Genomic DNA, 14,756 nt, shown 5'->3' with positions numbered 1-14,756 from the left:
GGGCCATGAGACTGCAGTGGGGCAGGATCCCTTCCAGCCTGTGGTTCTGTCGCTGGGGATGGTAGTTATGTCACATGAAGGATGGTGATCGGAGCTTTGTCTGTAGTAGCAAAAGAAATGGAAACAACCTGTATGTCGTGATGAGGGGATTGCTTATTCCCTTGTGTTAGGGAACCACATACATGTGTATATAAAGTGAGGCACTGTGGCTCATTTCTTTTTTTTTTTTAATCTTTTTTATTTTTTATTTATTTATGATAGTCACACAGAGAGAGAGAGAGAGAAGCAGAGACATAGGCAGAGGGAGAAGCAGGCTCCATGCACCAGGAGCCCGATGTGGGATTCGATCCCCGGTCTCCAGGATCACGCCCTGGGCCAAAGGCAGGTGCTAAACTGCTGTGCCACCCAGGGATCCCCCTGTGGCTCATTTCTATAACGGGATGCCACACAACCTTGGAGCAGGTGAAAGCCATCTGTGTATACTGTGCAGACTGACGTGGAAAGCCCCTTCTGCGCTTGGAAGAGTTGTTGCAGACAGATACTGTATTTCACGTATGCGACAAGAAAGATCGTGGACTGTGTTGGGAGGTGAAGTCCACGCCATGGTGTTTGCTCTTGGCCGTGTGTGTGCTTGCTTGTCAGGGTGCTTCGATGGCAAGCAGCAGAAGCTGCCTCTGTGTCACTTACGTCAGAAAGCCTTCTGAAAGAAGGATGGGGCCGTTAGAGTCACAGGAAAAGCCGAGCAGCCAGTCCCTGGGGACCCCTCGCCCCCAGTCCATTCCATGAGATGGTTCCATCCCTGTGTGTACACGCTCCCGGTTGGGATACCCAGCATGTGCATGTGGTCCTGCTCCCAACCTGGAATGGGGGAAAGGTGCTCTCCAAAGGAGGGGCCTGGGTGGGCAGAAGGGGGTTGAGCAGACAAATGGGTGCCCCCACCCTGTGGTCACTTGTGGGGAGGGTTGGGCCGAGGCTGCACTTCCGTTTGGTGACCTCTGTTCATAGTATAGTCCCTTGGCTGTCATTTTGCAAATTTGCAGATGTGCTGAATCAGGCCTGCAGTTTGGGTTCCCAACTCCCAGTGAGGTCAGTTGTCCTGGGGGCACACTTGGCTCCTCAGCCAGTCTGAAGTACCACACGGGGCATCCCCTGTCCTCCCTTAGAGCATCAGGAGCTTACATTCCAGCTTGTCAGCGTGTGGCACAGTGGACATGGCAGGAGTGGTGGCAGGCGCAGAGGGTGTGGTAGGTGGCCACTCGGGCCTGTCTGGTGTGGACTTATCCTGAGACTCCTTCCTCGTCTTTGCCTTCTCTGATTATCACCTCAGCTTGTGTGTTCTCAAAATCAGCTCACTTCGTCTTTTATGTTTTTTTTTTTTAATGCAATAGAATACACGTAAAATTTAGCATTATGACATTTAGCATTGTCCTGAAAGCCTATCTCTGTAGTTCCAGAACATTTTTGTCACTCACAGCAGGAAATTCTGCACCATTAAGAGATCACTCCCATTTTCCCTTCTGTTACATGTTTTTTTTTTTTTTTTTTTTTTAATTAAAAATAATCTTTTAGGACACCTCGATGGTTCAGTGGTTGAGCGTCTGCCTTTAGCTCTGGGCGTGATCCCTGGGTCCTGGGATCGAGTCCTGCACTGGGCTATGCACAGGGAGCCTGCTTCTCCTTCTGCCTGTGTCTCTGTGTCTCTCATGAATAAATTTTTTAAATCTTAGAAAAAAAATTTTTTTTTTTTTTAGAGAAGGAGAGAGAGTGCGAGTAGGAGAGGGGCAGAAGGAGAGGGAGAGAGAATCCCAAGCAGAAACCCTGCTCAGTTTTCAGCATGGAGCCTGACTCCGTGCTCCATCCCACGACCCTGAGATTATGACCTGAGCCGAAATCAGGAGTGGGTCACTCACCTGACTGCACTACCCAGGCACCCCTATTACCTGTATGTTTGTTTATTTGTTTGTTTCTTTCCTTCTTTCTTTTTTTTTTTTAAAGTAAGCTCTAGTCAGGGCTTACCTCACGACCCTGAGATCAGGAATCACGTACTCTACCAATACAGACAGCCAGACACCCTGTTACATATATTTTTAAATGGAAATTTTATCAGTTATACTGTAGTTGGGAAACTGCTAAGCCTTGCCATAGATAGAAGGTCCCGGAAGTTAAGCTTTCCGGAGAACAAGGTGTCATTCCATCCTCTCACGGTGTTGCTGCCTGCTAGAGGTGCTAAAGCAGACGTTGGCAGGTGTTAGAGGCCTGACAGACGTCAGGCACCAAACCCAGATTTTTCCTCAACCAGGGCTTCTCAGGCTCAGTGCTGTCGACCCTTGGTGCCCGGGCCATCTCCGTGGTGAGGGCCGTCCCATGCACTGTGGGATGTCGAGGACCCCTGGCCTCTACCTGCCAGGTGTCAGGAGCTCCCACTCCCCCGTGTGACAACCAGGGACGTCTCCAGACACAACTAGGTGTCCCCAGTCCAGCCACCCTTTAGCCATTTCCCCTGGACTTGCCTATTTACACTTGATCTGAGCCAAAAAGCCGAGAAGTGATGGACTTGCCTATTTAAAGATCACAGTGGTAATGCCTGCTTGTGGTAAATGTGCAAACTATACAGAATTTGTGAGGCAAAACACCCCCCAGTTGAATCTCCTTCTCCAGAGGTACTGCTTCTGACAATTTAGAGTATATATTCCAGACTTTTTCCCCACATGCATTTGTTTGTTGTAAAGATGTGGTCGTGCTGTACAAATATTATCCTGTAGTTATTTTAAGCATCTCACCAAGATAGAATTCCCATACTGCACAATTTACCCTTTATTTATTTATTTTTATTTCATTTATTTATTTATTTATTTGTTTGTTTATTTTTACAATTTACCCTTTAAACTGCACAGTTTGGGGTTATTTACCAGATAGATGATCCCTGACTTAAGATGGTTCGACTTGCGGGATCCCTGGGTGGCGCAGCGGTTTGGCGCCTGCCTTTGGCCCAGGGCGCGATCCTGGAGACCCGGGATCGAATCCCATGTCAGGCTCCCGGTGCATGGAGCCTGCTTCTCCCTCTGCCTGTGTCTCTGCCTCTCTCTCTCTCTCTGTGTGACTATCATAAATAAAAAAAAAAAAAAAAAAAAAAAAAAGATGGTTCGACTTATGTGATTTTTCAACTTCACAATGGTATAAAAGTGACAGGCACTCAGTAGAAACTGTACTTCAAATTTTGAAGCTGCCTCCTCTGCCGGGCTGGCGGTGCATGGCTCGGTCGGCCCCATGGTCATGAGCATCGGCGACTGGCAGACTGACCAGGGCTGTCTCTCCTGCCATTCTGTTTTTCCCTCTCAGTACAGTGTCCAGTACATTCCATGAGTTGCTCAGCGCTCTTTTATGGAATAGGCTTTGTGTGAGGTGATTTTGCCCAGCCGCAGGCTGCTGTAAGTGTTCTGAGCATGTGCCTTAAATGCATTTTCTACATCTGATGTTTTTAACTTACAAGGGGTTTCTCAAGATGTAACCTTATTGTAAGTTGAAGAAGATCTGTATTCAGACTTGTGCAGCCATCACCACCACTGAACTCCAGGGCATTTTTATCACCCCCAGAAGAACCGCTGTGCCCATCAGCAGGCACTCCCCAGCCCTCCCTCCAGCCCCTGGCCGCCGCTCATCTCCTTTATCGCCCACTTTGGATTTGCCTATTCTGGATGTTTCATAGCAACAGGGTTGTACAGTATGTGGCCTTTTGTGGTTGGCTTCTGTCACTGAGCACCGTATCTTCATCTGTGTTGTAGCAGGTGCTGGTACTTTGTTCCATTTTGTGTCTCATAATAGTCCACTGTGTGGTTGGACCACGTTTTGTGTATGTTTGTCAGTGGGATGGGCATTCAGGTTGTCTCCAGCTTTGGGTGGTTACAAATAACGCTGTACAAATTTTTGTCTACAAATTTTTGCGTGGATGTATGTTTTCATTTCTTTTGGCTGTGATTTGCTTTTTAATTTAATTAACTTATGTTTTTTTAAGATTTTATTTACTTATTCATGATAGACAGAGAGAGAGAGGCAGAGACACAGGCAGAGGGAGAAGCAGGCTCCATGCAGGGAGCCCGACCTGGGACTCGATCCAGGGACTCCAGGATCACGCCCTGGGTGCTTAAACGGCTGAGCTACCCAGGCTGCCCTAATTAACTTATTTTTTAAAATTATTTATTTTAGAGTGGGGCAGGAGCAGACTGGGAGGGAGAAGTAGAAAAGCAGACTCCCTGCTGAGCCCTCAGGACCCTGAGATCACAACCTGAGCTGAAACCATGTGTCAGCCACTTAACCAACTGAGCTACCCACCCCTCGACTTTAACTTTTTTTTTTAATATTTTATTTATTTATTCACGAGAGAGAGAGAGAAAGAGAAAGAAAGAGAGAGAGAGGCAGAGACACAAGCAGAGGGAGAAACAGGCTCCATGCAGGAAGCCTGATGCGGGACTCGATCCTGGGTCTCCAGGATTATGTCCTGGGCCGAAGGCCGGCGCTAAACAGCTGAGCCACCCGGGCTGCCCCCCCCCACTTTAATTTTATTTTTTAAAGACTTTTTAATAGTAGTTTCGGGTTTGCAGCACAATTAAGATGAAAGCAGAGATTTCCCATATACCACCTGTCCCCACAGGTGCATAACTTATTTACTGAATCATGCTGTGGACATCTTAGAGATGTCCTAGTGGCTGGAGTGGCTTCTTTGCTGGTTTTCCCTACCAAACCCATCACAGGCTTACATTTATGTTAGTGAGAACCACATCCCCCTCCTCTTCCGTCCTTTGCCCTTTCCCTATTTCCTGGTGTCCATCTGGCCTATGGCTTGCAAAGATCCTCATCTGGAAGCTCCTTATAGCGGGAGAGCCCGAGGGTCCCGTGACACGAGGCTCCCACTCGTGCTCATGTCGGGGCAGAGCGAGGTCTGAGCTGGAAAGCCTGGGTGTGGCTGTTGCCAGTCTTTCTCCTGACCTGGGCAGCCACTATTCCCTAAGAAAAGCCTCTCTAAAGGCTCCTGGATGGCCCAGTCAGTTAAATGTCTGCCTTCAGCTCAGGTCATGATCCCAGGTCCTGGGATCGAGTGCTACATCAGGTTCCCTGCTCAACTTGCAGTCTGCTGCTCCCTCTCCTGCTGCAGCTCCCCCTGCTTGTGTGCACGCCTTCTTTCTGTCACTCTTTCTTTCTGTCAAACAGATAAATCTGTAAAAAAGAAAAAAAAAAGAAAAGCCTCTCTTCCTGCATTAAAAATGAATGTCTCCCTCAGAGACACAGGGTGGGCGGAAGTCTCTGTCCTCCCCCAGTGTACTTAGCTCCAACGAGTGACCTGGGTGCTGAGCTCTGGGGAGCAGGAATCTTAGGGGAGATGCTCCTTGCTCCCTGAGTCCCCACACTCCCTGCTTCTTCCTGTGGGATGCAGCTGTGGCACCAGCTGCAGATGCACGGGCAGGGTCACGGGGTGGCAGGTGAGGGGTGACAGCTCCTTGGGTGGAGGCTTGGCGTGCCTGGATGTTCCAGGGCAGTGCAGAGCCTGGGCCCTGGTGCCCAGGGAGGCTGGGGTCATTTCCCTTCTTGTCTGTCATGGTCTTCTGGCCTCAAACTGGGCCAGCCAGGGCTGATCTTCTCTCAGGCTTTGCTGAGTCAGTTGAAGGAATACGGAGGGTAGGACGCTGCCCTGGGCTCCCTGGACATGGTCACTGAGCTGTTAGTGGGAGGCGCGAGTGAGCCTGCTGCCACAGAGCCTTCAAATGGCATCTGTGTCAGGACTTTTGGTTGAGTGACAGAAAAAAACACACCTCAGTATGACTTAGAAAGGAAAACCAGGAATTTATTGGCATAGATTCTGAAAAAGCCGGATGGATGCCTTGGGCTTTCCTCCTGAGGCCCAAGTCGTCAGGACAGAGTCGCTCCATCTCTGCTGGCCTCAGGCTGGCGCTCTGCAGACCTCGGGGGGCGAGGTAGTCTTGGCCTGGGTCCCCTGGGTCCGTCCTAGGCTGCGTACTCTCCTCTCTCGCTCTGGCTCCCAGTTGAGGCAGGTGCACGCTGTCCTCTGGCCAGACCACACGGATCCAGGTAGGACTGAGGTCGCTCCCAAATTTTTCCCCAAGGAAAGTTGGGGTGCTGCCCACCTGAAGAGGGTTCCTGGATGCTAGACATTAGCCATCTGCACCTTTGCTCAGACTTGTTAAGAGCAGTCTCGAGATTAGAAGCACCAAGAGTGTCTGGGGCAGTAGCATGGCCTTTCCCAGGAGCGGGGAGCACATAGGCGGGCAAGGCCTGGAGGTGACCCTAGCCCGTTGCTCTCTCTCCATGAAGCATTGGGCAAGTTGTGCCACCTCTGTGGGCCTTGGTTTCCCATCTGCCCACTGGAGGTAGAAACAGTCCCTCTCTGTAGGGTGGCGGCAGGTGCATGAGGTCAGGTGTGCAGAGTGCTCACTGAACACGCTCTGTCTGTTGTGAGCCCCGTGTGCCAGCGGGACAGGAGAGGAGGGCTGGGGTCACTGCCTGCTGGTGGAGCCACCGCACATGCCTCCTCAGACTGGTGTCTATTATCCAAGCACCAGCAAAACACCGACTGGCAGCTGGTGCTGAGGCTGCACTCAGGGTGCAAGGGAAGAAGAAAAAGCAAGTCACTTGTGGCTTCTCAGGGCACTCCGTTGTGCCCTCCAACCCCCAGCAGCACTGGGGATTGTGGTCCAGCAACTGGCCAGAAGTGCAGGCGTGGGGTGGGCTCTGTGCACACAGCTCTGCTCCCTGTCAGGCTCTTACCTGAACCCTCCCTTTTCTGGGCTGAATTACAGCCCTCATAAGGGCAGTGCCTGCACGTCCCCCAGCGTTGACATTATCAGGATAACTTTAGGGCAGTAGTGGCAAGATGGCCCCCCGTGCCCCGACTTAGGGTGGGGAGGGCAGAAACAGGCTCACAGAGGGACCCCTGTCCCCTGGGTAGCTGTGGATGACCGTATTTCCTGTCTTAGGTGGTCACTTCTCCCACGCCCCACGGGTCACCCCAGAACAAGGCAGGAGTGCAGTGAGGGACCCCTCCCTCTTCAGTCTGGATTTCTGTAGTATAGCCCTCTACCCTGAGGCTGCAGCAAGCATGAGGCCTGGCAGGGGCCTGGGGGGCCCAAACACGTCGTCCGCCTCCCTGCATGCAGAGTCCTGCGTTCCTGGGAATCCATGCCTTGTGCGTCTCTGTGAGGCCCTCCCAGACCACCTTCCTCCTCAGCTCTGCCGCCTGAACGTGTGGAGCTTTGCGTGGCTGGTGCTCACTGTGTGTCTTCTCAGCTACCACGTGCACAACGCACCACTTTTACCCCATCTCACAGACAGAGAAACTGAGGCTTGGGTGGTGGAGTCAGATTCCATCCCAGTACCTGGCCCCTCCCGGTCCCTCCTCCACTGACAATCTGGGACCCAGAGGCAGTTTCTGGGCCTCCTCTTGCAGCCCTGCCTGGGGTGTCCTCAGCTGGTCTCCTCTGCCCTGTGGGTCCTGTCCTGGCTTGTGACCCCTGCTGGGGAGCGGATGTGGAGATTGTGCCCAGGTAGACAGGTGTGGGGAGGAGAGCGGCCTTTGGCCGGGGAGCAGCCTGGAGCCACAGAGTAGGAAAAGTGCGAGCAGGTTTCTTCTTGCGCTCACCTGTGCGCCACATTGTGGCCACTTGCCTTCTGCTCTTGGTGGGGACAAGCCAGGCACCTTTCTTCACAAGGCCGAACACCGGGTCGCCCGGAGCTCAGATGCCGTCCATTGGTGTGCGTGGAAGCCTGAAGCGGGGCAGCCCAGGCGTCCCTTGGCAGGCAGGTTGGAGAGTGGGGTCTGGGCAGGCAGCAGAGGGGTGCAGCGAGGGCAGCCTCGGAAACACGGTGCGTGATGAAGGAAGCCAGACAGGAAAGTTAGGTGCTGGGAGGTCCTGCTCCTGTGAAATGTCAGACCAGGTGAATCTGTGGACACAAAGTAGAGTGGGGCTGACCCCGTGGGGAGGGCTGGGGTGATGGGGTCGGGGTTCCCATGGGCATGAGGAGAGGGCTCTGGATGGTGGTGATGGTTAACCTGGCCTTACAGATGTACTTGATGCCGCTCAGTTACACAAATTGCCATTTTAATCACTTTTACCTATTTTGCCAAAAGAGAAAAAAAAAAGGTACAGCTGGCTATCTTCCCTCACCGTTTCGTCTGTCTTCGTGAGCTCTGCCGTGATGCCATCCTCACCGCGCCTCCTCCCTCCAGCTCAGTCTGACTGTTCTCGCCTCCTTTTCTCCTCAGTTGAACTTTGACCTGGACCGAGGTGTGTTTCCAGTGGTCATCCAGGCCGTGGTGGATGAAGGAGATGGTGAGCGGCCTTTCCTTGTCCATCTCCCTTCTGTTGTGGACCCTTCTCACCTCATTCAGCAGGGAGGACTTTATTCCCGAAGTGATGAAAGACGTTGGCTCAGCCCACTTAGCGCATTTGGGGCCATGAGTTCAAGCCCGGAGCCGGCCGGCTGCTGGGTTCTGGCGTCCACCCCCCGTGGGATGATGGAAGACAGCAGAGAAGGGCACAGAGCAGGGCGGGCCGGGAGCTGTGGCTGTCAGCATGTCAGGCCACGCTGATGGGCTGGCTCGAGGCCCTTTCTCCTGCCAGGCTTGCTGGGTCTCTCCGTTGCTGCTACTGTAGGCTGCGGACCCCCCGGCCTAGGGCATGGGACCCCTCCCAGCCGAGTCCTTGCTTCTCAACTGTGTCTGAATGTCCCTCCATGCAGAGCCAGCAGTGGGCACTTTGAGGTGGCTCTGGAGGAGGTGTGGCCAGAGGGAGCAGCAGGCCCCCCAGGCAGAGGAAGGCAAGCTGAGGACGATCCCCCCATGGGTTTTGGGCTCTCCAGCTGAGAATATTGGGAAGCAGCAGCTAAGAGAGAAGCTGAGTAGGGGGCAGAAGAGGGGTTGAGGCCAGTTCTGACCGCTCCCTCCTCTCTCTCCCGGGTAGTTGTGGAAGTGACTGGCCACGCCCACGTGCTCTTGGCCGCCTTTGAAAAGGTAAGTGCCGTCCTGCCCCTTACTGTGCCAGTGACCAGGGAGCATGGGCAGAGGGGTGGTGTTTTGAGACTAGAAGTCTGAACTTGGGGTCCAGGCTGGGCCAGGTGGGCTTAGTGCCAGGGGCTCAGGGCACGTGGCGGGCTCTCCAGTTACTCTGGGCTCCAAGGGGCTGCGCCTTGAGGAAGGCTTTTCAAAGGGTATCTGGTGTGCCCAGAGGGGCAGAGAGAAAAGACCTCCAGGCCCTCCTGGAGTCCCTGAGTTGGGGGTGCCTCACATACTAGGAGGTCGTTTACGTGCAAGAATTCATATTACCTTCAGCCTGATGTGTATTTGAACTTAGGTGTTTGCCCCTTTCTTCCATGCAGACCCAAGTCCCCAGTTTCCCCAGCTGTTCTTGCTTGTGGCCATGTTACGTGGGGTGCAGTGAGAATGGTCAGCCCCACCATTGTCTCTGCGTTAGGATGTCGTGGGGCCTGGGGACGGTCCCATTTGCCAGTCACTGCTGTTCATGGGGCCAGGCAGTTGTGTGTTCATGCAGCAAGCAAGTGCCTGGCTGTGTTGGGAACAGATCCCTTGCTCACCGAGCCCCTTGCTGGAGGTGGTGGGGTGCATCCCCTGCTTGAGAATGTCATGACTGACAGCCCCACTCCCCAAGGCCCTTTGACCTTGGCCTGTACTCTGCAGATTGTAAAGTGTTTCCAGCACCAGCCTGTGGCCTGGCTGGACGAGGATCAGGGACCCTGGGAGGAAACCAGGCTCAGGCTGCTTCTTCTGGACTTAGCACCACATGTGGGCATCCTGCTGACCCCTCGTTTCCTCAGCCCGGTGTGTGCACGCGCAGCCTGGAGAGGGTGGGGGTGGTGCCCAGCTCCTGCCTGTGATCTGGGTCTTTCCAGACTTCCCAGGGAGTGAGGACAGCTGGGCCCAAGGCCCCTTTGGCACATGTGTCCTGTGCTCCCCTGGCCCCTGGGCTGTGGTGGCGCTGAGCGCCCAGGGTAGAGGTTGGGTGTCTCCCTCGCCAGCTGCGCTCCCGAAGCCCGGCCTTGTTGGAAGAGGTGGTAACTGTACTGTGTGCTTCTGTGGTGAGCGGGCGGGTGATGGCAAATTCTGTCTGCGCTTCCAGTTTAGAGCCCAGTGAGAAACTGCTTTCTCTCTGGAGTCCAACCCACTGAAAATGCTGAGTGCTGGTCTCAGTTGACTTCGAGGGGTGACTTAACTGGTGGCTTCATGAGTCTCGGATCTCATACCTTCATGAACCTCGAACTTTGGATGGTGTGTCTCCCCAGATGCCACCCAGCACATTCACCGTTTACCTTCTTTAGTTCTCAGAGTTTTTAGGACTTTGGGCTTTCCTTATACATATGCGTGTGCACAGTCTTCTCAGTGAAGCCAAGCCCTTTGGGGTTAGAAGTGGGCTGTGTCACTTCTTGCCGTCCAGGTACTGCTGCTTGCTGTTGGGGGGCTCTGGTCCCTGTCAGAACTTGCCCAGTGGTCATAAACCTGACTGAGCTTGAGAACTGCCTGGAGAGTTGGGTTACCTGGGTCAGGCGGTACTCCCGGTAGTTTCAAGGCCCAGTCAGAGGGCCACGTTTGGAGAGACCTGGCCGGGCCCTGTCCTTCCGCTGTGGATGTGGAATGGCTGAGGAAGGGCCTTCAGCCTGCCAGGCGGGGCTGCTAAGTGGTACCAGCTTGTAACTCTGTGTCTTTCTCCCTGGTAGCACGTCGATGGCAGCTTCTCTGTGAAACCTTTAAAGCAGAAGCAAATTGTAAGTCTGGTAGGAGAAACATTGTGACCTCTTTTGATATTAAAGGCCCTCAAACACACTCAATGTCCAGAGTTGTCATCTGGGCTCTGGAAAGTCCGAATCTGCCCCTCTGTGCATGCGTGCGCCCACCACATCCCAGTATTGACTCGTAGCCCAAGTTTCGCCCAGCTCGGTGAGGAGGGTTCGACCTCCTTAGGGCTAGGTGGGAAATGCAGCTCAGACTGCTTTTGAGCACGGTGACGTGTGGTCACTCTTGTGCAGCTGTGATGGGTGGTTCAAAGTGGCTTTTCCCTGGGGAGGGGGAGGGTAGGTGGAGAGGGTATGCTTGCCTGGCCCGAGTGGAGGTTGGCTCCATGCCCCTCGGTGAGCAGAACCTTGGGCCCCCAGCCCCTGCCCTTCTGCCTGTGTCACTCACTGGGCTGGGCTGGGCCAGGTATGCTCCTCCTGGCCCCGGGCCCACTCGCTGAGGTGCAGGTGGGCAGAATTTCAAACCACACCTGCTCTGGGACCCAGGCCTGGCCCCTGGGAAGTGGTGTTGGGCCAGGGGGGTGCAGCGGGGCTTCCGAATGGGGCCGGCCAGTGCCCGGATACCTCTGTGTTCTCTAGGTGGACCGGGTCAGCTACCTGCTGCAGGAGATCTACGGCATCGAGAACAAGAACAACCAGGAGACCAAGGTTTGCGCTGGTGGCGACCTTGGCTGGGACTGTGGGTGGACCTCACTCTCATCTTCCCTTCCACCTGCCCGGGAGCCGGCTCCTGGAGGGGCTTGCCTGAAACCCCCAGCCCTGGCCCTGGCCCCGTGGGCTAGTCCCCTGTGTGCCTTCCCCAGGGGGCCCCAGGACCCCAGACTCCAGGTTTCTTTAACTTTTCAAAGGCTTTCACAGAGAAGGGCAACCTGGGTGGCTGGGTCAGTGAGTGTGCAGCCCTTGATCTTGGGATTGTAAGTTTGAGCCCCATGTTGGCTGTTGAGATTACTTAAAGATCATAATAATAGTAATGAATGAATAAATAGAAGAGTTAACAGAGCCTATGGGGCATTTTATTCTTTTTCCAACAAATTCCCTGGCTTATTAACATCTTTGGGTTGCCAGCCATTGTGTGGACAGGGACAGCCTGGTGTGTGGGGCCCCTTCCCACCCCCTTGGGGTGAGCTCTAGTGGCCCCCGCCAGCGGCACCCCCCCCCCCAGGCCCCCAGCCCCGAGCCCTCTGCACACCTGTGGCCAAAGCGTGTGGCTGACGGAGCTGTGGTCTGGCGAGCATCGGCCTGTGCCTTTGTCATCATTTGAAAGGCACGAGTGACACTGCCATCTCTTAAACGTTTCTGGAAGTCTTAAACGCAAGCCTCTGTGACAGCTGGGACCGGCTGAAAGCCGGAAGTCAGGGCACTTTGGTCAGGCCCTTAGTCTCGGAGTGTTCTCTGCGTGCTTCATGTGTCAGCACCCCCTTCCACAAACAGCCTGGTGGTATGTGTTGTCACCTTCAGTGGCCATGTGGCGTCTGTCATGCCTGTTCAGTGCCCTGATTTTACAGATTGCACACAAGCAGCATTGCCGTTTGGAAACCAAGGGGCAAGGCTGGGTTCCGGTAAAACTTGATTTACAGAAACAGCTGGTGGGGCTGTAGTTTGCTCTTTTACAGGGTTGTCGTCTCTTGATCCAGACACTCATTTTGATTAGACAAGGTGGACTTGTCTGATTTTTTTCAGTTTCAACCCAGTATGTGGGCACCCTCTGTAAGACATGCCTGTACTGTGGCCTTTCCACGCTGCTCTGTGGTTCTGGGGAATAGGAGGAAACCTGGGTTTTCTTGGTTTGGTGTGTGTGTTGGGGGCAGGCACGAGCCGGGTCTGAGCTCTGGGCCGTGTCCCCTGAAGATGGGAACACCTCCCTGCCCTGGCCTCTGCCTGTGGCCCTGGGGAGCCCGCTGACACTCGGACCCTCCGTGTCCCCGCAGCCCTCGGACGAGGAGAATAGCGACAACAGCAACGAGTGTGTGGTGTGCCTGTCGGACCTGCGGGACACGCTGATCCTGCCCTGCCGGCACCTCTGCCTGTGTAACTCGTGTGCGGACACGCTGCGCTACCAGGCCAGCAACTGCCCCATCTGCCGGCTGCGTGAGTGGGGCCAGGGCTAGGGGGCTGCGGGCTGTCGCCTCCCGCCCCGGGCACAGCGAGTGGGACGTGTACTTGGTGCAGGTGGTCAGTACCCCTGGCAACCGTGCTGGCACATGTGCGGCTCACGTCCCCGAACATTAGACTTCGGGAGTTAACGGCAGGAACGGTGCCAGGGCAGGTGCTTGCCGTGAACTTGGAACGGGACAGAAAGTGGCCTGTGAATCACACCTTTAAGTGTTACGTGGACAATATTTTGATGTAAAAAAACAGTCCTGGTGAGGTGGACAGCCGACAGGAGTTCGTTTCCAGGAGCACTCCAGACGTTTTCTCAAAGTTAATTCTGAATCAGGTGTTCGTCCTCCAGTGGAAGGAATCCAGACATTCTCAGGGCAGAAGATCCCGCTGGATCGAAATGAGCGTCCAGCCAGTGGGCGGGTCCCAGCAGTGAAGGGCCAGGGCTGTAGGGGGAGAGCCCGCCCTGGACTCCGGGGGTTTTCAGTTGTCGGGAGCTGACGGCTTTTTGGAGAAAGTCTTCGTGCCATTTCACACCTTGGTGTGCCTGTCAGCCTCCGGGGCAGCCTGGGGGTACCCGTGCCTCAGCCCGCGCTCCTGTACCAGCATCCGGCTGTGTGGCCCGGACTGCTTTACACGCTTGTCTCGTCAGTATCTTGGGGCTCAGAGGGAGCCTGTCCAGGGTCACAGCTGGTAAGGGGCAGGGTTGGGTCTAAACTAGTGGTGAGGTGTGTGCAGGGGTCGTGGGGTAGGCTGAGCGTGTGGAAGTGGAGGGGGAGGCTGTGGGGTCTGGGCGGTCCGGAGTCCAGCCCTGATGAGACCTCAGGGCTTGCAGGGGTGGCCGCAGGGGGTCTGTGTGCTGGCCCTAGAGGGACAGGCAGCAGGCCGGGTAGCCTCTCCTGGGTGAGGAACAGGCTGGGAGCAGGAGCTGAATGCCAGCCTTCCCCAGGGGCCCTGTGTCTGGTGTTCTCAGGTGCGGCATGGTGTGACGGCCCAGGGGCCCAGATGGGCTAGGGCATGGGCCCCTGGCAGGTGTGGGGGGCACTTGGGCTGGGTGAGCTGGGCCAGGGCCCTTGTCTCTGAGGCCTGCAGCCTGGGGCAGCCACCATCAGCGCTAGAGATGTGGGTGTCACTAGCAGGTGCTGGGACAGTGTGCAGCTGTTTACCGTGTGTGACCTGTGCTTTTCATAAACGTTACGCTGTTTTTTTTGTCTTTAAGATTTTATTTATTTATTCATGAGATAGAGAGAGAGAGGCAGAGACACAGGCAGAGGGAGAAGCAGGCTCCCTGCAAGGAGCCTGATGTGGGACTCGATCCCAGTACCCTGGGATCACACAGTGAGCCAAAGGCAGATGCTCAACCACTGAGCCCCCCAGGTACCCCAGCATTACACTCTTATTAGGGACACTGATCAGGGTGACCAGTAGCTTGGTCCTAATTTATTTTCCCAATTCTTGCTGCTTCTGGTTTTGTGGTGTAGAGATTGTGCTGTTAGGGACATTCGCATATGTATGTTTGCCTGTCCTTGGTGTAACTTCCGGGAGGAGATACCTGGTCGCCAGGAATGATGCCGCCACCACATTCAAGGGTGTAGTCCCGGGTTTGGCATGTGTGAGGCTGGTGGCACCCTCCCTGCTGCCCTGGAAGCTCCACCTGAACTGGGTAGTGCACTCCTGGGCTCCCGTCTCCCCTCTGGGGCGGTTTGGTGATCACTCTGTTTTGCCTCTGATTTGGAAATGTGGCTTGTCCTAGGACCACTGTGGGTGGGTGGGTGGCCGGTGGCCCCGGGGCTTAAAGGGCCTCCGTGGTTCCGGAACTGGCTGCCCCTTGCCTGATGGGAGCC

General features: G+C 54.8%; 1 protein-coding gene across 10 annotated transcripts in view; it reads left to right on the top strand.

Annotated features, from left to right (window-relative positions):
* MGRN1 (mahogunin ring finger 1) overlaps positions 1–14,756 on the top strand; it is a 60,705-nt gene that overhangs the window by 32,440 nt on the left and 13,509 nt on the right. For all 10 annotated transcript variants that reach the window (XR_007411031.1, XM_049110951.1, XM_025416650.3 and 7 more), the window contains exons 6-10: positions 8,273–8,339; positions 8,970–9,019; positions 10,738–10,785; positions 11,392–11,460; positions 12,741–12,900. Coding sequence is in view for 9 of the 10 variants with exons in the window: in XM_049110951.1 (XP_048966908.1) it covers positions 8,273–8,339; positions 8,970–9,019; positions 10,738–10,785; positions 11,392–11,460; positions 12,741–12,900 (394 nt within the window). In the remaining variant the exon portion in view is untranslated. The remainder of the gene's footprint in view (positions 1–8,272; positions 8,340–8,969; positions 9,020–10,737; positions 10,786–11,391; positions 11,461–12,740; positions 12,901–14,756) is intronic.

Source organism: Canis lupus, chromosome 6 (genome assembly GCF_003254725.2).
Source record: "Canis lupus dingo isolate Sandy chromosome 6, ASM325472v2, whole genome shotgun sequence".
In the NCBI taxonomy this organism is placed as follows: domain Eukaryota; kingdom Metazoa; phylum Chordata; class Mammalia; order Carnivora; family Canidae; genus Canis; species Canis lupus.
This window is presented reverse-complemented; position numbering and strand designations above follow the sequence as displayed.